Genomic DNA, 21,533 nt, shown 5'->3' with positions numbered 1-21,533 from the left:
TTCCCTACATTTGATCATCCTTGCTTCCCCTTTTGGTTGGTTGTATTCATGAATACAAAACATCCAACCCACAGTTCTGAACTGGTTTGGTTATATGTAAGCACAGCATTCAAAGTCTAGACCCTTAAAAAGTTATCTAGAGTTCCTCAGAAAGCTAAAGCCTGTATCCTAGTAATTCAAGTATTTTTAAGCACTTTAGGAGTAAAGAGTCTATGTGGCTTTTGGCTAAACTGTGAATAAAGTCAATACTTCATAACTGCTTTCAAGTTGTTTAACTTTCTCATTTTATTTTTTTTTTAATCAGTTTACTGAAAGACTTCACTCAGTGACTTGGGTTACATTGCTGAAAATTCTTTCCAGCGAATTGGCTGGTGTTTAAAGCTGTAAAAAAATCTTAGAAATATGCCATAGAGAGTAATGCCGTGCTGGCCAGGGAAAGAAATCTGTGACCAAACAGGTCTGGTTTCTAGTTTTCTTTTTAGTCACAGGACCTGGATCCAAAAAGGAGAACAATTGATTTACAGCCTAGAGCCTCTTTTACTAAATAGACTAGACTTACTTCCAGATTTGGAAGCTATTTCTGTTTTTCCATAGAAAACCATAATGAACTAAAGTGATGTCCTGACCATCCATTGTCTGCATCACTAATTCATTTTCAGAGAACAGCTTTAAAAATGTCTCTGGAGCAAACTGATCCTTTGATGAGGAATGTGGTGCAGATTCTGAAATCTTAACCTCTTTCACTTCAGGTTTTGCTGTTGGCAGGGAATTTGGCCGACTGAGAAAATGGAAAAGAGAACACTTGATGAAACTTACATTTGTAGGTGCAGATGGATTGTTATTTGTAACTTTTTTTTCAGTGTACAGAGCCTCAAAAGCTATTCAACATTGCAAATGAACTGCTCCATACAGAAGAAGCGTATGTTAAAAGACTCCATCTGTTGGACCAGGTAATTCAATTTTGAATAAACTTTCTTTCTTTTCTGTGGGCAGCAATGATGTCCTATGTTCCTCCCCTAACCTATAGCCCCATAGTGTAAAAAAGCTGTTTATAGGTGGAAGATGGAGTTTGCTTGCCAGGCTGCATGCTATGGGTCTCAGAGGTGAGCTTTAGGATGTTTGAAAGAGGAGTGGGAAAGCAGCAGCCTAAGACACAGATGCCATCAGCGTTTGGTTCCTTCCTGAGTGTACGTGGAGAGGAAATCACAGGGATGCTGAAGGCACTGAGAAATTACTGAGCATTATTGCTCTATAATGTTCAAAAGTTTCACTAAAATCAGGCCACATGGGTCCACCTTGTGCTCACAGTGATTTCCCCCTCCATGTTTCATAATGGTGCTTTGTCATGTTTACACATGGGGGTAAAGTAAAACTGGTGTGATGAATCTGAGCTTTCTTTCACATAAACAATGAATTGAGTCTGCAGAGTTCAGGCATTTCTATAATTATCTCAAAGACAGAACATACTGGAAAGAGGTAAAAATGAAGATGAGTTATACTGCTTAACAAGTGCTTTTTAAAAGCAAGGAAAAGAAAAAAAAGAAGAAAATCATTACCTTGCTAGAAGTCTTGTTAGAAGCTGTAACTTGCAGAGTCCTCTACCTTCCGACTGTAGGACCTCTACAGAAGACGTTCCAATGTTTGTTTTGGATGACCAGAGACTATTTCAAGACCTTAGAATTCTAGGGATTGTCTTTCCCTTTTGTTCAGTGCAGTGTAATTTTTCCCATGGAGAAACAAATTAATCACATGGTTTATTTTGCTTCACATAAATAAGAGTAAGTGCTTTTCAGTGAGCTTCAGGGGGCTGTTCTTTGCAGTTTGCACTCCCAAATACAAGATGTCTTGTCTTCTCAGTAGTATCAAACTTTTTGTTTACCCCTTGGATTTTTCTGATTTATGAGTATGGCCCATAGTCATTGTAACTGACAGTGGTTTCACGCATTGTGAACCTCATGAAAGACCCCAGGTACTGACTACTAAAAGTCAAAAATTGCAGCTCTGTTCTAAGGCAGTGAGCTTTGTAATATCGCAGTCTAAAGCCAGTGTGTCTAGGATTGGTTTTTGTTAATGCGTGTTGGTACTGTCTTGTTGTCTTATGCAGGTTTTTTGCACTAAGTTGTCAGAAGCAGGTATTTCATCTGAAGTGATAACAGGCATCTTTTCAAACATTTCTTCCATCTATTGTTTCCATGGACAATTTCTTCTTCCTGAGCTCAAAACAAGAATTACAGAAGAATGGTGGGTAACTGTCATTACAATTATTTGAAAAATAAGTTTTTAAAAAACTATTGCAGCCATAAGTTCTAGTCTAATTCCAAATTTTTAACTGTTTAATGCAGTAGTTGACTTGTTATTTAATATATTAGTATGGAGTCTCTTAAGCATTTCTGACTACAGGAGTAGATCTGAGCACTCAAAATTTCCAGAGTACGTTGTGAGAATTTTTTTCCAGTCCAAAATATTGGAAGAGCTGTTTTCCTTACTGTAGTTCCACTCTTCAATGCTTACAGTACTATGAAATTGCAGTAAAAAGAAAGAAGGAAATTGCTTATTTTGGCCCCATAGATGAAGTACATTTACCTCACTGTATAGTATTAAAAAAAATGCAGTGAAGTATTAAAAAAAAAGATGCAGTTACTTTTTGAAGAAGGAAAATTCATCATCATGTCACAGTTCAGATTTTGCATGCCATGGTGGAGCCTTCAGGACAAACATCCATTTTATTTTTTCTTCAATGAATTTTGCAATGGTTATATAAAATTTAATTTAATGTTAAAATTTACCATTATACCAGCCAGACCATGGAAAATCTGGACAGATAAGATGGGTGACTTCGTATCTATAAATCTGCTTATGTCGGTTACGCAACCACTTCCGTTGTTGAGCAACACAGAGTTGCACAAGTTTTTACTCTAGAATCTGTTAGCCTTCTTTTCTAGGAGATAAATAACATTGGTTACAATGTATATGTGTTTTCTTTAGGAAAAGAGGTGTCAAAGAGGTGTTTTTTGGGTTTGGAGTTTTTTTCAATGAGTGATAAAGATCATGTACCAATTAAAATTTGGCCACTGTAATAAGTTGTAGATAAGGCAGAAATGGAGCGATAGGTAGAAAGATTAATTGTAAGACAGATTGAGGAAACTTGATTTGAGATGGCACATTGGCTGCAGAAAGTGTCCTGCACTGAAAAGTACAGGAAGTGCCGACTCTGAACTTTTCCAGTATTCGAAATGACAAAGACAAGACCAGAGTTCACATCTCTCTGAAGCTAAGTCTTTACATAGTTCGTCAGTGACCAGAAGGAATAAAGAGTCTTAGCATCTTTGCACCTGACTTGTGTTTACAGGGACAGCTGTAATAAAAGGAGAGGAAAGCTGGAGAGTCTGGAGAGGGCAGAAACTTGTTAGATGGGTAAAGAGGGTCTAGCACAGTCAGACTGCAAGTGGTGTTTTTTTTGGAAAACAGCTGGCTCTGCCTGGCTGTGAATTAGTAGAAGAGAAAGACTCCCACTGCTCCTGGTGTGGGGAGGTCTCTAGGCAATCTGTGTCTGGCCTCCCGGAACCACCCAGCTGAGCTGAACAATGTTTTTGCATTAAAACTTCTTCAGATGTTAGTCTGTGGTGGAAAAGATGATTTCTGAAGAAATTTCCCACAAAAGTTTTGTGCTTCACAGCAGAGAGAGATATATGGATGTTTCTTTAACAATGTGTAGTCAGTTCAAATCTGATCTTCCCTTTAGAGAGTGACAGTGGGGGCAGAAATGTTACCCTATGTACATCTAGGTTAATGTTTATGGTGTCATTTAGGGTACTGTGGAGATTAAAATCATAGAACGGTTTTGTTTGGATTGGAAGGGACTTTAAAGATCACCTAGTTCCACCCCCTCTGCCATAGTCAGGGACACCTCCCACTAGAGCAGGTTGCTCAAAGCCCCATCCAACCTTGCGTTGAACACCTCCAGTGATGGAGCATCCAAAGCTTTCCTGGGCAACCTGTGCCAGTGTCTCACCACCCTCACAGTGAAGAACTTCTTCCTTACATCTAGTCTAAGTCTAACGTCTTCCAGTTTGAGCCCTTGCCCCTCATCCTGTCATTACAAGCCCTTGTAAAAAGTCCCTCCCCAGCTTTCTTGTAGGCCCGTTTCAGATACTGGAAGGTCACAATAAGGTCTCTCCGGAGCCTTCTCTTCTCCAGGGTGAACAACCCTAACTCTCTCAGCATGGCCTCATAGGAGAGGTACTGTAGCCCTCAGATCATCTTCATGGCCTTCTTCTGGATCCATTCCAACAGGTCCATGTCCCTCTTGTGTTGGAGACTCCAGAGCTGGACACAATACTCAAGCTGGGGTCTCAGGAGAGCAGAGTAGAGGGGCAGAATCTTCTTGACCTGCTGGCCACACTGCTGCAGATGCAGCTGAGGCTTACTTTAAACTTAGCCTGAAATATCTTGATTGCATATGTTTGTAGGTGTTTATGCGTGTGGGATAGATCTGTGAAAGTTGTACAGCTGTGATTTCCTCTCTGAAGATAATATCAGTTTCGACAGATTTCAGTACTTTCAGTCTCTTTCTCATAGGAACGTAAACCCACGGCTGGGAGACATCCTACAGAAACTTGCTCCTTTTCTGAAGATGTATGGAGAATATGTAAAAAACTTTGACAGGGCAATGGACATGGTGAACACATGTATGCAAAGGTCCTCTCCATTCAAAGATGTTGTTCAGAACATACAGGTATGTTGTTAGCTGGTGTAATATGGCTTGGAGATCCTCATTTATTTGTGTGAGGGTTTTTTTTTTTTGAGTGCATGACTTGACAGTTTAATCACAAGACAATACTGCTCTAATACTAAAAATACACAATTTTAGTGGCAGTCCTTTCTTCTCTTCCACTGTGTGATACAGATTTTTCACATAGGTAGGTTTTTCTCCTCTCACATATTTAAGAGGAGTATCAGAAGCCACAGAATGAATATTTGCTGTTGGCCTAGCTATTCGGACCACAAATGTCCATTTATAAGCTCTTCGTGATTTCTCTTCCTCATTGCTAATTTTGGTTGCTTTTTTAGTAAAGACACTTTCATTTTGAGGTAGTTGTTTGAGTTTGGGCATGCCACTGGCAGTATCTGCTACTGGTCTTTTTTTCTGAGGTTCACAAAATGGCACACAGCTCTAGGAGATCAGAGCTCTGCAGGAGGATGCTTAGCATGGATTTTCATATGTTTTCTCTTAATTATACAAAAAGCTGCGTGGAAGGGGGGAAGAGCTCTGCTTATGCTGGTATGTCTGTAAAACCTCTCTACCCCCGACGCCCTGGGTGAGCTTAAGGGATGCAGCAGGCTCCAGCACACTTGCAGGCAGCCCTCTGCCCATACTGGGAAAGCAGAACCTGGCCTTTGGGAGGGCAGGACTGGCGGGGAGTGGGTTAAGCTCAGCTCCCTGCCCTAAATGGGAGGATTGTGGCTGGGCCAGCTGTCAGGAATTCTGTAATCCCTGGCAAGCTGGGAGAGGAGAGGCCCTGCTTGAAGGGTCAAGGCTGCCTGCCAGTGCATCAGAAGCTTAGAGAAGCAGGAACTAGGGAAGGTTCTCTCCTACCAGGCTTTCACGCTGCGTGGGCTTTTCTAAACCTTTTTCTGTCTGAACCCAGCCTGCTCCCTCCAGGGCTTACACCGCAAGCACCATAAAAAACCAAGCACACAGGCATTTTGCCGTCTCCCTTTGTGCCGAGGCTCTAACATGGCTTTCTGAAGTGTAAATCAGCTTGTGATTGTTTTCCTACAGCACAAGCATCTGCCCACCCTAAAATTAGCTGTCTCTTCTCAGCGTTAAGCTACCAACACAAATTATTTGTTTTAGCTGTCAGTCTGCAGCTGTCTGAGACCATGAGTGATTCTGCTATTACTTGAGCGAAACTTTGACAGACAGTATAAACACAGGCTGCGTAGATAGGAAATGCAGTTCTGAAGCCTACTGATGACAGTATTTCTCTGTAAGTTATTTTAGCAGCACCTTTTTCTTCTGTCAATGACTATAGTTGCAGGAGGCAAAGGTTTGACTCAGGATGCTTAGTCCACTCATCTGACATATCTTTGTGCAAAAGCTACAGTTACTTTTCAAAATGAGTTGCAGTTTGTTGTCATCCTACAGTAGTGCACTGTCCACCTAAGCTGTTAATGGAATATACAGCTTAAGTCATTAACAATTATTAATTATGCTAAACTAGGGAAAATAGAAAACAAAAATCGTATGGTACTTATAAATGAATGACTGTAACTTAGCAAGTTCACTTTAGCTGACCTTGAAGATAAACATACTTTCAACTCTGTTTACAGCCACCTATTGGGCCCTAAACTTCATAGTTGATGAGTTTGTTAGGACTTTAGTCGACTTTCTCCTTATGCCATTACATAAGTACTTTTTAATAGATATTTCTGTGTTTTGAATTGTCACAGGAATCAAACACAGAATAAACACCCTTCCTCTAGTAAAGTCATTTGAATTGCAGGGGAATCTCTGTAAACTTTAAAAAATTGCAGTAGTACTTGCAGAAGCACTAAACTTCTCGTATTTGGAACAGTTTGTCACTGCTGACTTTTTAGAGAGAATATGCTTGGAATGTGAATACAATTGACATGAGCCTTGAAATTACTTCCTCCTATGCTTCCCTATTGCTGTTCAGCATTAAGGTTCATCCTATGGTAGGAATAAAAAGACAATGGAGAAGGTTGTAGTAGGTGGATTTGTGAATATAAACCAACTGTTAATATGTAGTAGTGCAGTTCTGTGCCCCTTTTAGATCTTCCCAGAATCTCTGATTCTTTCCATCCCAGTTGTATTTTCTGGATAACACAGTGCTGTAAAACTCCGAGAGATAATAAATTCACTTCATCTCCTATAAGAAGAGATATTGTTCACTGTCATACACTGCAAGAAGCTAAAAGCAAATTTACATATTTAAGTTTCTTGAAGGAATGTTAATATTTTTTTCTATCAAACATTCTTCTCATCTTCAGGCTGTGCTTTGAGAATCAGGTGGTCAGCAGTGCGTCATGGCATGTAATATTCATGAGGAAAATTGCAAATACCTGAAACAAGCACCTTTCTCTGACAAAAGCATACTGAAATCAGTGTGGTTGTTGAGGTGTTGCTTACACCTTAACAGACCAAGACACAGCATTAGTGAGCTGGTGTGAGAATGATGCTATGGAGAAGAGTGTGTGTGTATATATATGTAGTTAATGTGCTGATGTGGATTCAGGAGTCAGATTACATTGCTAACAGAAACTTACTGTGTGCTTCAAAACAAGTTACTTACTCTCACTGTTTCTCACTTCTCCTTCCCTCTTTTAAACAGCCCATCACTTAACAGGGATCCTATGAAAATAAGGACACTACAACACTCGGTACCATGGCAAGCAGAACAGATCAGTGCTTTATCAGATAATATTTAGTGGAATCAGTCTCAAACCTACCCCCCTTCCTGGTCAAGTAGGAAAAAAAAAAAAAAGATAATTCGAGGCAGCTCCTTCAGAGGTAGTGTGTCAGCAGTGTGTCTGCTGCTCATACAGTAAGCAACACGGTGTGGTTTCTGATTTTATATAGTCTTTAGGGGGAAAAATCCTGCTTAGGGCTATGGATGGGAAGAGCTTTTCTGAGCCTGTGAAGAAACATGCACAATCTAAATGATTATTGTTGCATATCGGTAGAAAATGCCAGACATGGAACAATGGATCACATGAAACCTGTCAGATCTGATAGCTGCTTGAAGGTGAGGAGGCTCTACAGAGGGATCTGGACAGTCTGGATGGGGCAAGGCCAGTGGTAGTAAGGCTCGACGAGGCCAGGCACCAGGTCCTGCACTTGGAGAAGAGTGGCTGTAAACTGCCCAGTGGAGGACGACCTGGGGATGTTGGTTAACAGCCAGCTGAATATGAGCCAGTGTGTGCCCAGGTGGCCAAGAAGGCCACTGGCATCCTGGCCTGTATCAAAATTATGTGTCTAGCAGGGGTAGGGAAGAGGTCGTGCCTCTGGACTCAGCACTGGTTAGGCCACAGCTTGAGTGCTGGGTTCAGTTTTGAGTGCCACAGGGTAAGAAGGACCTTGAGGGGCTGGAGTAGGTCCAGAGAAAGACAACAAAGCCGGTGAGAGGTCTAGAGCACAAGTCTGGTGGGGAGCAGCTGAGGGACCTGGAATTGTTTAGCCTGGAGAAAAAGAGGCTCAGGGGAGACCTTCTTGCTCTCTACAAGTCCCTGAAAGGAGGTTGTAGCGAGGCTGGAGTTGATCTCTTCTCCCAGGTAGCAAGCAATAGGACAAGAGGAAACAGCCTCAGGTAGTGCCAGAGGAAGTTTAGGTTGGACATTAGAAAAAATTGCTTCACGAAAAAGGTTGTTGAGCCTTGGAACAGGTTGCCTGGGGAAGCGGTTGAGTCTGGTTTACAGTTGGACTCAATGATCTTAAAGGTCTTTTCCAATCTAAATGAGTCTGTGCTTCTGTGGTAGCTTGAGAAATGGTTTTACACTCCTCTAACTTCATGCTAATGGTCATTTTTCATTACTGTTTAACAGCAAAGGCAGGAACAAACCCAAATCCTTCGGTGCTTGTTTTCTCTCTGTCACAGAAACAGGAGGTGTGTGGAAACCTGACATTACAGCATCACATGCTTGAACCAGTGCAGAGAATTCCGCGTTATGAGCTTCTTTTAAAGGACTATTTAAAGAAACTTCCAGAAGAGTCTCCAGACAGGAAAGATGCTGAAAGTACATGTAAACTCCTCTCTGTCTAATGAACACAGTAAAATCTTGGAGAGTTTTTTTTCTTCACATGTTCAGATACTTTCAACTAGAATTGTGGTAGAAATGGAGATTTGAATTAATCAAATTATTGCCAAACAGAGCACAAAGGGATTTTGAGTAGAGAGTAGAGAAGAAAAGTGTTGATGTGTCAGCTCTAGGAGCGAAGGGAGCTTTGGCAAATAAACGACAATAGAATATTGAAGTTTGTAATCATAGAACATCTGGCATTTTTATTTAATCCACTGTATGGCCAAGGAAGCATACAGGAGGTCATCCTTGTAATAGCCGGAAGAAGAAAATAAGCATGGTCTTAAATGTATATGCTTGCCTAGGAAAGCAGCTTAATACAAAGAAACAGGAGCAATGGACTTGTGTTGGTTTCTAGGAGCTTGTGTTGTTGACCAAATCAGGGTTCATGTTACAGTAAGCACACAAGCCCAGTTTTAGGAAAATACTCTTAAAAACATGCTTGTGAAGACTTAAATGAGATTTAAATTAACTTTCAGTAGGTTGGTTCCTAAAAGGTCAGGAAGTTTTTTGTCACTGTGTGCTTTTACTTGCCTAGACTTTGAGGGGAGAAAGATTAATCGTTTAGATGCACATGAATCAGCTAAACCTGCAAAAGTGTTTATGTACATAACTGCTTATAAGCATTCCTTTTACATTATGGAAGCAGAAAATACAGTCCTTGCTTTTGCAAGAGCAGTTTTGCAGGAAAAAACACTAGTCGGGAAGGTGGGAGAAAACCCCAAGGTGCTATTAACCCATATAATCCAGAGAATGCGTAACTGTTGGTACATTTATTGCAGAGTCACTGGAGCTCATATCTACAGCAGCGAATCATTCAAATGCAGCCATCCGAAAGATGGTGAGTAGAAATTGCATTATGGAATTGTAACCTAACCGAAACATTTGTCTGAACCAGTGGTCCCCCATTACAATAGGCTCAGTAAAGCAGAGTGGGAAGAATTTTCAAATATAATGAGTCAAGCTTTAAATATTAGTTGGATATCTGAGTTCTCTTTATCATATATGATCCTATTGTGGTTACCATGGATTGTTGGGACTAAATTTCACTTTCCTTCTTTGTAAAGACCCAACTGATTGAAAAAAGTGGCCTTCATAAAACTCCTTATTTGCTTTTTATTGAAAAATGTTGAAAGGATTCCAATTAAGTCCATTCATAAGGTGTCCTTGTGGATTTTCACACTTGTTTTTTTCAGTCCTACACATCTTCAGCAGACTGGAAGTTGTTTTGGTTTGATTTTTGGCTCATCTTAAATGCACAGTGTGTATTTACCATGTGTCAGTAGCTTTAGTAGGCTATACTTCTAAAGCTGGGTAGCCTGAGACCGTGGAATTTTTGAACATTAGCACATTTTTTGCATACAGAACAGCTACAGCTACAGATGTTATCCATCTTGTGCACCCAGGTGCCTCAGGAGCTTCTGTATCTGTTAAATCTGAAATGCTAGTGTCTGTCTTAACATTCACTGACTATTTGTGGGTGCAAGGTTCATGTCCCCTTCCTTATTAGACCCTTACTTCCTTCTCCCAGCTGGCGGGGACACCATGAGACCACGTTTCCTGTGGCTGTGGCTGCTATGGGGAAGTAGCCAGCTGATGTCAGTGTATTTTCAGTATGTCTCGGTGAAAGCCAATTTCGAAACCATCTCTTTCCATTTGAGTTTTGCACCTTCTCTTGATAAAGATATATTTTGGTGGAAATGTTTTCTGGTTTGGGGTCTTGAAAAACCTATTTTGGTGGGGACTGTACAGTATCTCCACAGACAGCAGGTTAATACACAAAAGCCTATTAGAAGAGGCTGCTATAATATTTTTTCACTCCCTGTTTATTGCTGGTAAGAACCTGAAGCCTCTAATCAGGGCTCCTTATTGCATTGTATTCTTCTGCTATTAGTAGGTTTTGCCTGAGCAGGAAAAATATCCAAGAATTTCAGGTTTGATCTCGTGGTTCCCCAACTCACACATAGAAGCAGAAGGTGCTGCGGGTGTGCTGTCCTGCACACATATCTCTGTGGAGCCCAGTGGGGTGGCGGGAGCAGCTGTGCAAGGTCAGAGACTAACCAAAAGAAAAGCAAGACTTATAGTAGAATCTCCAAATGTGAATGGAGGCTTGAATTAATTGTTGGCAGTGCCTTCTTCCTCCTGTTGTGGTGTAGTAGAAGAAATAAATCATGTTTCCAAAGCTGACTTTTCCTAGAAGTGCAGCTGGCTCTCAGGTTTTGGATCTGCTCTCAGTGTTCTAGTTTTTCCTTTTAAAAAAAAAATAGCTTGATAAGTTAATTGTTTTTTGTTTGTTTTTAAATTAGTGGCATCTCTTCCTGATCTTGCCATTTGGTGTAAAAGATCTACTACCTTTTAAGGCTTGGGTGATTTGCTTATTTGTTTTTATTCTGCAGCTGCATTTTGTTTTGCAATGTGCTTATTTTAATGGTTTGTGCTTGTTTGGGCATTTATTATTTGTTTTTAAGTGTTTTTGTTGTTGTTTGTTTGTTTAATTGTTGGTTAGAAAAATTGACTAGGACAGGAACTGATGTATATTTGTAGTGAAAATTCTCAAGTGGAGGTAAACAAAGCGTGTACAGACCTGAAATTCCAGCTTAATCTAGATATGTAGGTATGACTTACATTTGTGTTTGGGCATTCATTTGCATCTAATTGCATAGACCTCTGTCCTCACTTTTTGAAAAAGTTTGCTGAAAGTGCCATTTGGAGCATATCAGTCCAGTTTGTGGTTGAAAGCCAAACCTTTCCAAATGCTATAACTTAGTAGAAAGATTTACACACCTTTCTTATTTTGATTTGTTAAAGCTGTTGCAGTGCTTAATATAGCAGCTGCAAGTGGGTGAACTACTCACTTTTATCACCTACCTATACTGTGTAGAGGGACTTCACTATTTGGATGAGTTAATATGAAGTAGAAACAGTGCTTTGTTGAAAAAAAAAAAGTAAACCCTTCATAAGTAATTTTGTCCAAGACGTAAGGATGCCTGAATGACACTAAAAATCTGTTGTAAGCATTTCATCCTGGCCTATTTCTCAGAAACTTTTTTGACATGAAAGCCCCTGCGTAGGACCGCAGCATTCCCATACAGCTGAGGTTTTAGACTTAGCTTAGAAATGCACAATATGACCATGCTTCCAGTTGGAGACCTACCTGCTGTTGTATCAGCAACAATACAAGAGGTGAAACCTGTCAGAAGCTGAGAAATTATCATACTGTAGCAGAAATCTTAGTCTGAGATGTGGGGTTGAAGCCCATTTAATAAATTAAAACTTGGAAACCATTTGGTAGTGTACTAGTCTCCAACTTGGCCATTGATTTTATGGGAGGTGATGCCATTGCTTCCAAAATATGCATATTTATTGAACATGAACACTCAATAATATCAATTTGATTAATCTCAGAATGTCATTAAAATGGCACAATCCAAGTATGACTTATGAATAACAATACAGAGTGAGGAAGAGTACTGAAGAGTATGGAACCGTTCAATAGTTTGCAAAAATGCAAAGCTATAGCAGAAGTGAAAGGCTATTCTCTTTCTTACTTATTTACACTTTTACCACAGAAATGATACCATGTGTAATAGACAAAGTGGATTTTTTAAACTATTTTTTTTTTCCATTTAAATTGCTAAGTTTTCTGTACTTGCAGGAAAAGATGCATAAGCTTTTGGAAGTTTATGAGCGACTTGGTGGCGAAGAGGATATTGTTAACCCAGCCAATGAGCTCATTAAAGAAGGACACATTCAGAAACTTTCAGCAAAAAATGGCACAGCACAGGATAGGTATTTATTCCTGGTAAGTTTTTTTTGTTTCTTTCTTATTTTCAGAGTTGTGCTATGAAATAGTACATTGTCATCTTCCTAATCTCAAATGCAAAACGCATTCATCAACCAAGCCCAGCTAGTCCTTCCTCTGGGCAGCAGTTTTCTCTTGATGCTTTTTCCTTAAGGATTTCCATCCTTCTTCCACACTTGTGCCTTGGCTGTGATGGCTTGTCAGCCCCAAAGAGGTCTTTCCCATCTCCCTCTGCAGAGGCTGTTTTTGCAAAGCACTCGAGGAGGTGCGTTTCCAGTCATACCACCTTGCAGTGTATGATGGCCACTTGTCTCTGATGCTGCGAGAGTAGCTTTCATTTGCTTTCAAGGCAGTCAAACTGGTACCAGGGAGAGGGGAAGAAGGGGGAAGTGACTGATTGACATGTATCTGTCTGCTTCTTTCAAGGAATCGTACATGAGCCTAGCTTGCTCCTTAAATCTCTTCTTGAGAACTGTATCACAGAATAAAACACACCAAAGTCCTGTCAAAATGCAGGCCCTGCCCAGCATATGATCCCTTCACTTAAAATCTTCCCTTGTTAACAGTTTAACAGCATGGTGCTATACTGTGTGCCAAAACTGAGGCTGATAGGCCAGAAGTTCAGTGTTCGAGAGAAGATGGACATTTCAGGACTTCAGGTTTGCATCTCTTCTTTTCCCCTGTTTTAATGCTTCCCTACTCAGTTGCATCAGATCTCCTCTGAATCTAAAAATATAACTCTCTCTATATATGTAGAAATATAATAAAATTCTAAAATCCAGCTTTGAATCTCTTTTTCTGGTGGGGAATTATTATGAGGTAGTCATCCAAAGATGACTTTTTACATGCTTTGATTGAAAACCTTCTCTTGTCACCTAGCTGACACAGGAGCCTCCTTTTCCTCTTACTGCTGTAGGGGACTGGTCAATGATAAAAATTCAGAAGTTTTGCAGCAAGACAAGAAACTATGAAAACAATCCTTTGTTTTTTTCTACCTCTTTACTGTATTCTGAGTGATCCTTTAACTAAGTATTTCAAAAAATGAATTTATTTGTAATTCATTAAAAATGATTGAAAGACAATGGAGATTAGTAAGAAGCTGACATGCTCTTTTTATAGGTCCAAGAAATTGCCAAGCAAAACGTGGCTCATACATTTTCAATAACAGGAAAAAAGAGATCACTGGAACTGCAAGCTAGGTATGATGCTTGTTCTGTCTTTCAAGGTTTTTGAATATTTATGTAGAAATTTATGATCTAGGGTATATGTCTGTGCTAGTATGACATAGCTTTAAACCAGGAAATGAGCAGCAGAGATGTGTAGTTTATGTATGTAGGAGAATGTTAGTCCCAAGTCAGTATGTAGAAGTGCTGTGTAGATTTGCTTCGAGTGCTTACAGTGTTTATAGTAGTGCTTGTAGGTTCATAAAAATAGGTTTGTAGTAATAATTCAAACGTTTTATTTGGTAATAATTAAGGTCAGTAATTATTAAAAATGTTTATAGAACAGTGGGTAGAAAAGCTAAAATTCTGATGGATGTAAAGCTGTGAATTGAATTTACTGAAAATATTAGAGGTAGAATTATGATGATTTCAGTATTTTTCTTTTTCTTTTAACAGGACAGAAGAGGAGAAGAGGGAATGGATTCAGGTTAGCACAAAACCATTATGGTATGGGTGGAAATGACCATGCAGTCAAACACCACCTGGTTTTAACATTATCTTTTTGGGGTTCTGAATTAATGTGGCCATGCGAGGAAGCCGGGTAGTCCAGTCTGGTGAAACTGCTTATGGAGAAACATGGAGCCATAGTCAGGGTCCCACTGCTGACACCCTGTCTGCAGGCAGTGTGCAGGGCTTCAGATGGGTTCCCATTTCCTGCAGTCCTCAAGCCCAGTGAGAGAAGAGGCTGAGACATCAGGGATTAGCCTTGTATATTCTTGCACTTTAACTTACAGAGACAGTGTCTGATAACAGTCATAGTTTTTAGCTTAAACAGCAGTGAGTTGACATAACCACTCGTAGTGAGTAAGGTTATAAAGTTTCTGTTTCATTTATGCATGTGTAAGGGTTTTTCACTAAAATTATACTCCTAACCATCTTCATATGAGAGTATTTTTCCTTTTCTCCTTTTCTGATGCTTCTTATCTTTGCTGGAATTGTTGTCTCAGGTCATTCAAGCAACAATTGAAAAGCACAAACAGAACAGTGAGACATTTAGAGCTTTCAATAGCTCTTTTTATCAAGAGGATGAGCATCTTCCTGATACCTCCGTAAGTACGAGTGTTTAATTCCTCATTGTTATATCAGTTCTGCCTAGTCTAGTTGAACTAGACTTACACAGCTAACTATAAAATAGCGTAGTCTTGCTCTTGATTTTTTATATTACATTATAGTACAGTCAGCTCCATTTCTCATGCTCTCAAATGTGTATCAGTGATAGTTAGTCAACCATGCATGTAAGGAATAAATTACCCGGGGTAATTCAGTGCTTGAATCTATCAGATCTATCAGTCATGTTTTCCAGACTAGCGGTTCATTTAGCATAACAGGTGTAATTCTTCAATGTTATGAGTGGTTGGCTGTCTGGAATGATGTTTGTATGCCTGGAAGATTCTGTTCATTACCTTTTCCCATTTCCTCAGAAATGTATTTTGGGATTATTTATTTTTTCTTATTTTATTTTTAAAGCTTTTAGAAGTTGAAAGGAAATCAGTGTATTTTAAAAGGATCTTAAAAGTACTGTCTTATAGATACTAAATACATTTCAGAAAAAATACTCTTAAACTAAATAAACAGAACAGTCCTGAAAGCTTGTTTTTCTACAACTGTAACTTGTTTCTCTATGCTTGTTTGCTAGGATTTTTGCTTTGGACGTATTCACATGAGAACGATAACTTAAAAATGACTGTGGCTATGGTTACCACCATCATTTGCTGCAAGTTAAAGAGGAAAGGCCCTGCCCATTTTTGAAACCTCTCCTTTCCTAGATCTGATTCGGTGATTCAATAATGCTGGATTTTTATCTGACTAATTTCCCAGGGGGCTCAGGAGATATGTTAATATTCCTTTCAACACAGCATTAATCAGACTGACAGTAGAGATCTTCACAAACCTCTGCAGAGTTTAGGATCCAGTTGCTGATAACAGCCAGCAATGAGCTACTTTCAGAATATGACATAGCTTACTGACCATGATCAGCTAAAAATACTTGGAAAAAAAATGGAAAATAATCAATTCATGCCTGTATTTTTAAGGGAACTCATGGCCGCTTTCAGAACCAGTGTGTTCTGATGGAAAAAAATCTTTTACTAATAAGCATAGTTCTTTCTATCCAATTGACACCCAGTGTCTGTTCAACTTCATTATTATTATCTTACTTTGCAAATTCCATTTTATTTTGCTTCCGTGTTAATGATGTAGCCACACGTTTATACTCTACTGGTTCATAAAAGTCAAGCAGAGCAGAAGTCTGGTTTCTCTCCTAGCTTTGATATTAATGCAGTATGCACCTTAATTTCTTTTATACCAGAATGGTAACCTGCATTTTTAGGAGATTAGCTTGTCTAGATAATCAGCTTTGAAAACTGATGTTGTGACATATGCCAACTGCCATATGGCAGTTAAAAAGACCTGAAGGTAGTTCTGTAAGGAAAACTGGACAAATACTGAGAGCATTCTTAGTAGCAATAGCCTGCTGTAGGCAGCATCCACCATACACGTCTCGTTATCTTTACTGAATATTGGACAGAGCGTTTTAGAGGAAAAAATTACAATCTTTCTTTTTCTGCTTTCATGAGTCAAGAAATAATTAAGAATTCATGGATTCTGGGCTGGATCTGTAACAACTAAAAATTGAACTCTGCTTCTAATAGCCCTGTAGAAAAATAACCAAATTGCCCTTCTCCAGTCGTTTGGTATACATATGTTATAGTGTGTGTGACTGATGTCAGTTGTATGATCAGTGCATGTCTTTCCACACAATTCTTACCATGCTTTTGTCTTCCATACTGACTTATATAAGCTCTAGGAGTTATACAAGCATTAAGAGTTGATCTTCAGGCTGTAACTTGTGGTTTTGTGGAGGTGCAGGAATCTGATGTTTGACTTGATTCTTAGGATTATGCGTGTGCAATAATCTACTGCAGTGAAATGAACTCCTGCCTGTCAAGAGGTGAATATTCAGAGCCATTGCCAGTCAGTCCACTGCAAGGTGACTGTAGCAGTGGACTTTGAAAGAAGACTTTTGAGAAGCTTCAGGGTCCCATTGTGAATCAGTTCCCTCAGAAAAAGGACACTGGTTTCTTTGTTTTCCATTTTTAGCTGCAGGATTTTAAGGCTATGTGAAGGGTTGTTTTAAAGCAATCTAAAAATGCTCCCAAAGACAAGGACCTATTCTACTACTGCTTGCTCTCAAAAGAGTTGGAGGCTCATGGCACAGGGGAAGGACCCAGTTTGTTCATTACTAGAAGGCTGACAAGCGGAAGTGCTACAGAGAGCTGAGCACTGCAAAAGTGGTGCCCCTAAGATTTGAGACTTGGAATTGCTTCGGTCAGTTAAATGATAATTTTTAGATCCTGTTAGATCATCTTTATTTCCCACACACATTTCTGTTCCTCCTCCTAACTCTGGGATTGTCCTAATAAACTTTAATAACTGCCTTCCTCCATACCCAATCTTACACACTTTGAGTGGTAATAGTAACATAAAAGGGAGAAGTTCTTTTGAAATCTTTTCCAGATTTAGAGTGGAGATTTTGATTTTTAGCACATTTTTCCAAATGCATATTAAAGGGCATGGGGATCTGAACAGGCAGCTAGAGAAATTGTCTCTTTTCCTTACAATTCCTGGAGTTTATTTGATCTCTCCTTTAGACCTCATTTTCTCTCGACATTGGTAATTTCCTTTCCCGTGTCGCAGCACACAGATGTGTCCTTTTACTAGGCAAAGGGATTTAAATACCTGGGTTGATTAGGATTCCAGTGAAAAGAAACTGCTTTCCATATGACTGGGGAATAGATGGTGTGAAGATCCTATGGTTGCTGGGGTTTTGTGGAGGCAGTAGTTGCCTAGAGTTGAGTTCCTGATGCTTCCCTTTAAGTTGCATTCCCTAAGGAAGTGCTGTGGGGGTGGCACAGCCCTAGTCCCCAGGAATGCATTTGGTCTTTTACTTGTTCTCAAGAATCAATCAATTGTGTCAGCATATAAACGGACACAGCTAGGTATCAGCATGAATAGCTCTTCAATTTGGCCAATTACTTGAAGCTACAGTTCAGGTTGTACCAAATAATAGAGATTAAACCTTTTTGATTTCAAATGGGAATGAAGCTAGAGTGCAAGGATGTGTTGGAGATTTGGATAACCTTGAAATATGAGATGGTGTCTAACTGGCCTGTGGGAATAACAGGAGAATTTATCATGGAGAGTCAATATTTTAGGAACCCTCTGTAAACTAGCAAACACCTTGTAAATTAATGACAGGTGAGATGGTTTTCCTTTTAGGATGTAGCCTACGTTTTTTTTGTGCACCTAACCTTGTTATTTGCCTTCTATATATGTTGAATCCATATAGATGCCAGTTTGCATTTATTAAGAGATTAAGAGATGAAGTTAAGAAAAAGTTGAGTACTATTTGAATGGAGTTAATATTCTTCCTCCTCAGAACCCAGTGACTACACAAAGCACTTGCTCATTTAACTTGCATGGCTCAGGTGGAGCTGTGTAATTCCAAGTGTGGCCATTTGCTTTCTGCAGTGCTTGTTTGGGACAGGCACACAGCAGCAAAAAGCAGGCTTGGCAATTCAGTGCTATCTGTAAAGTCACACACTTCATAGTCAACCCAGTATTTGAGAGTGACTGAGTACCTATGCAATTAAAATGTATGCATGAGCAAATAGTTGAGGGGTTAAAAGCAAATGATGCCATGTTTTCTTTTTGGATGTTCAATATATTTTAGGGATAATATCTATGTCGAAATCATTCTGTATTGTTCTGTTTCCCTCAGATAGCAAGCACCAGCTCAGTGGAATCAATGCCAGGAGCAGATGGTGGTGGTGCATTTGGAGGGGTAAGTAATCTGTAGCTAATACTTGGAGCAGAGCAAGGCAGGGTGAGGGGGAAAGGGAGGAGGGCGGATTAATTTATCTCTTTTGTAGCAAGAAAAAAAAAATCAGAGATAATTCAGTATATGGGTTTATATTCTGTTGTCCGTTGCTGTAGCTGTGCTGTCCTTAACTTCTAGGCAAAGTTACACCCTCAGCTACTTGCAGAGTTCACACCATCAGTGACTTTAAATCCGTCTGTTCAGATACATGCTGCACATGTGAGCCTGGTTATGGAGAGCCTAGCTGAAGGGAGTTGTTTTGTAGCACTGGGGGACTGTGGGCTTTTCCCTTATTTTTAAATTCTGTCAGGGAGCTACCCTGACTGCTTGGGGGGAAGAGGGCAAAGAGAGAGAAGGAAGCCTGGCTGATTAATACTGTTGCATTGTGTAACTCAGAATTTCATCTCAAGAACCAAATTTTGATTAGCCCTTTTTCACAGTATGCTTTTTGTGTTTCTGCCCAGAGGGGGAGATAGTGGTACTTTCATACGTATCTGGCCTGTAAGTGATTGGCTGCTGCAAAAGCAAAATGAACTTCTAAAGGTATTGTTCATTTTGCTCTATAGTGCAGAAGCAGTCTGTGACTTCTACTGAGCCAAACCAGAGGTTCTCACTCCTTAATGATATATTATATTTCAGGATTCTTATCCCTCCCTTCTAAAATGTCTTCTGAGCGCAACAGATTTTCAGGAAATGCCTTAGGGCCAGCTGAGTTTACTGGAAAAAAAAATAACATGAAGAAAAAGCAACTCCCAAAAAAACTCTTATCTGCTGGGACATGCTATAGGATATTATCTATTAGCATGACCTTTTTAATAACAAGCCACAGGGTCCTCCAGACATCCTGCCAGCAACCTGACCTATAGCAACAAAAGCAATTTATTTAAATTAAAAAGAAGTGTTTGTAATTAGTGTACTCTTTACTGTTTATTGTTTGTTCACACTTTCTCTAAGCAATTTTTTATTTATTTGTGGTCAATTTTGCAATTGGTGTGCCTGTTCCTTGAGTTATAGATGCTATAATGAGCCATCTACTTAATGAAAAAGATGTTCTGTATAGTATTTAAAACTAAACACATAAAATTTTCTGTTGGTCTTAAGTTTCTTGGGGAAATGTAAATTTTAGCTGTAATTAATGAAAAAAAATTAGATCTTTTTAGCTGGTTATAAATAGTTGTGTCAGTGACTTGCATGGTGTATCTTGACACATTAAGTCATTTTCCTCATGTTGTATATTTGAAGAAAAATTTAATTCCTGAGATAGAAATAAAAACCGAGTTGACTGAAAACACAAAGCTAAAATCTTGTTCAGCTGTATTGTAGCAAATGGATAACATTAGCATGAGCAGTGAATTCCGATGTTTGTTAGCTGCTGTTTTAGAAAATACTAATTTTTAATTATGACATTCCTTTAGAAACATCTCGGTCAATGCCTGAGCAAGTACATTTTGAGCTTAAGAGCTTCCACATGCAAACCACTTGGTGGTAGTAGTGGTCAGCAAACGACTATCTCCTTGTGGTCCTTCTGAGTCTCCTGAAGAGTCTGCTGGGGTTTTCTTCAGTGGTGTGTGTTAGCAGCAGCAAATGACAGTGAATATCTACTGCACGAAGTATAATCTGCTTGCTGTACAGCATTGTGATAGCTGTTTACTGCACTGCTAGCAGAGCTTATGCTCAGCCCTCTGCATGCACAAGGAAGGTACAAGCTTGGGGAAGATTGTTTTGTATGTAACTGTACGGGTATGACTTTGGCATATAGAGAAATAAACTAAACAGTTTTGCTGCAATTGCAAAGTACAAAATATGCTATGTAGTTAAATTAATTTCTCACATGTATTCAGCATTCCTAGAAGCACCTGCTGATATTCTGCCCTGTTGTGGATTACTCCAAATCTGTAATTTGTAAATGGAAAATACACAGCCATGTAGGCATAATGACAAGAAAAAGATGTGAAACCCCTTTGTTGTTCATGCATCGGCCCATATACAAGTCACATCTAACTGTGTATATATGGCATATACAGCACTGAGGTTTAGTTTCTGCCTACTGGCCCAGACCAAATGAAATCTACAGCAAGTAATGAATAACAGAGCAACAGGCTCCTGAGCACACTGGTTCTCTTGCTGTTCCTACAAGCTCTTCAGTGTTTCTTTGCTTTTCAGAAGCAGATGGAGGCTCTAGTGGTTCACGGGTGATTTGACATCTGCTTTACTAAGCAGGCCAGCCACAGGCCTTCACCTTGCAGCCACTTAGCTCTAGGCACGAGTGTTACCTCTCACTGGAGTACGTGCTCTGCTTCCACCAAAATTCTAAAGTTGGAGAAAATTGTCAAGATTTAGAGAGTTAAATGCAGCTGTAGAGTAAAAGGAAAATAGTGGTCAAAACAGCCCAGTCTGAACGGAGTTATTGTAGATCCTGGCTCTGAACAGATTTTGTGGAAGTGTTTTTTCTTGTCAGACTCTATATTCCAGTTGTGAAGCTAGAGTAGCTTTGCATTAGTTTCCCTCTTAACGTGTGTCACCAGTAAATAATGTAGCTTGTGTAACAAAGGACACAGTTGCAAAGTGAGTGTTAAATTTATCTTTGATGAGCACGGTTTGTGAACTACAGTCCTTGTTTTCTACAGAAACTTCCCTCTTCAAATGGTGTGTGGCAAGGTTGGTTTCCTGAGCCATCACTGGGTGGAATGGGGGGCTCTGCCTATGCACCACAGGCTCATGGTTTTACACAGGGGTGGAAAGCAAAAAGCTTCCTAATTCTCTCCCAGTATCAGCAGTTAAGTAAGTCATGGCAGTCTGGTGAAGTCCC

The 21,533-nt window shown here is 39.6% G+C and overlaps 1 protein-coding gene across 1 annotated transcript in view; it reads left to right on the top strand.

The window, feature by feature from the left end:
* The window catches only part of FGD3 (FYVE, RhoGEF and PH domain containing 3), a gene marked incomplete at both ends in the record, with an annotated part of 27,129 nt that extends 8,441 nt beyond the window's left edge, over window positions 1-18,688 (top strand). Inside the window, 11 exons of the mRNA XM_008942528.1 lie at window positions 861-950; window positions 2,105-2,241; window positions 4,579-4,735; window positions 8,619-8,757; window positions 9,603-9,661; window positions 12,476-12,622; window positions 13,189-13,281; window positions 13,742-13,821; window positions 14,242-14,272; window positions 14,793-14,894; window positions 18,626-18,688. Coding sequence (XP_008940776.1) covers window positions 861-950; window positions 2,105-2,241; window positions 4,579-4,735; window positions 8,619-8,757; window positions 9,603-9,661; window positions 12,476-12,622; window positions 13,189-13,281; window positions 13,742-13,821; window positions 14,242-14,272; window positions 14,793-14,894; window positions 18,626-18,688 — 1,098 coding nt within the window. The remainder of the gene's footprint in view (window positions 1-860; window positions 951-2,104; window positions 2,242-4,578; window positions 4,736-8,618; window positions 8,758-9,602; window positions 9,662-12,475; window positions 12,623-13,188; window positions 13,282-13,741; window positions 13,822-14,241; window positions 14,273-14,792; window positions 14,895-18,625) is intronic.
* Window positions 18,689-21,533: the final 2,845 nt, after the last annotated feature.

The sequence above is a fragment of the Merops nubicus genome, unplaced genomic scaffold (assembly GCF_000691845.1).
Source record: "Merops nubicus isolate BGI_N331 unplaced genomic scaffold, ASM69184v1 scaffold5416, whole genome shotgun sequence".
NCBI lineage: Eukaryota > Metazoa > Chordata > Aves > Coraciiformes > Meropidae > Merops > Merops nubicus.
The sequence above is the reverse complement of the archived record's forward strand: the minus strand, read 5'-3'. Positions and strand labels throughout refer to the sequence as shown.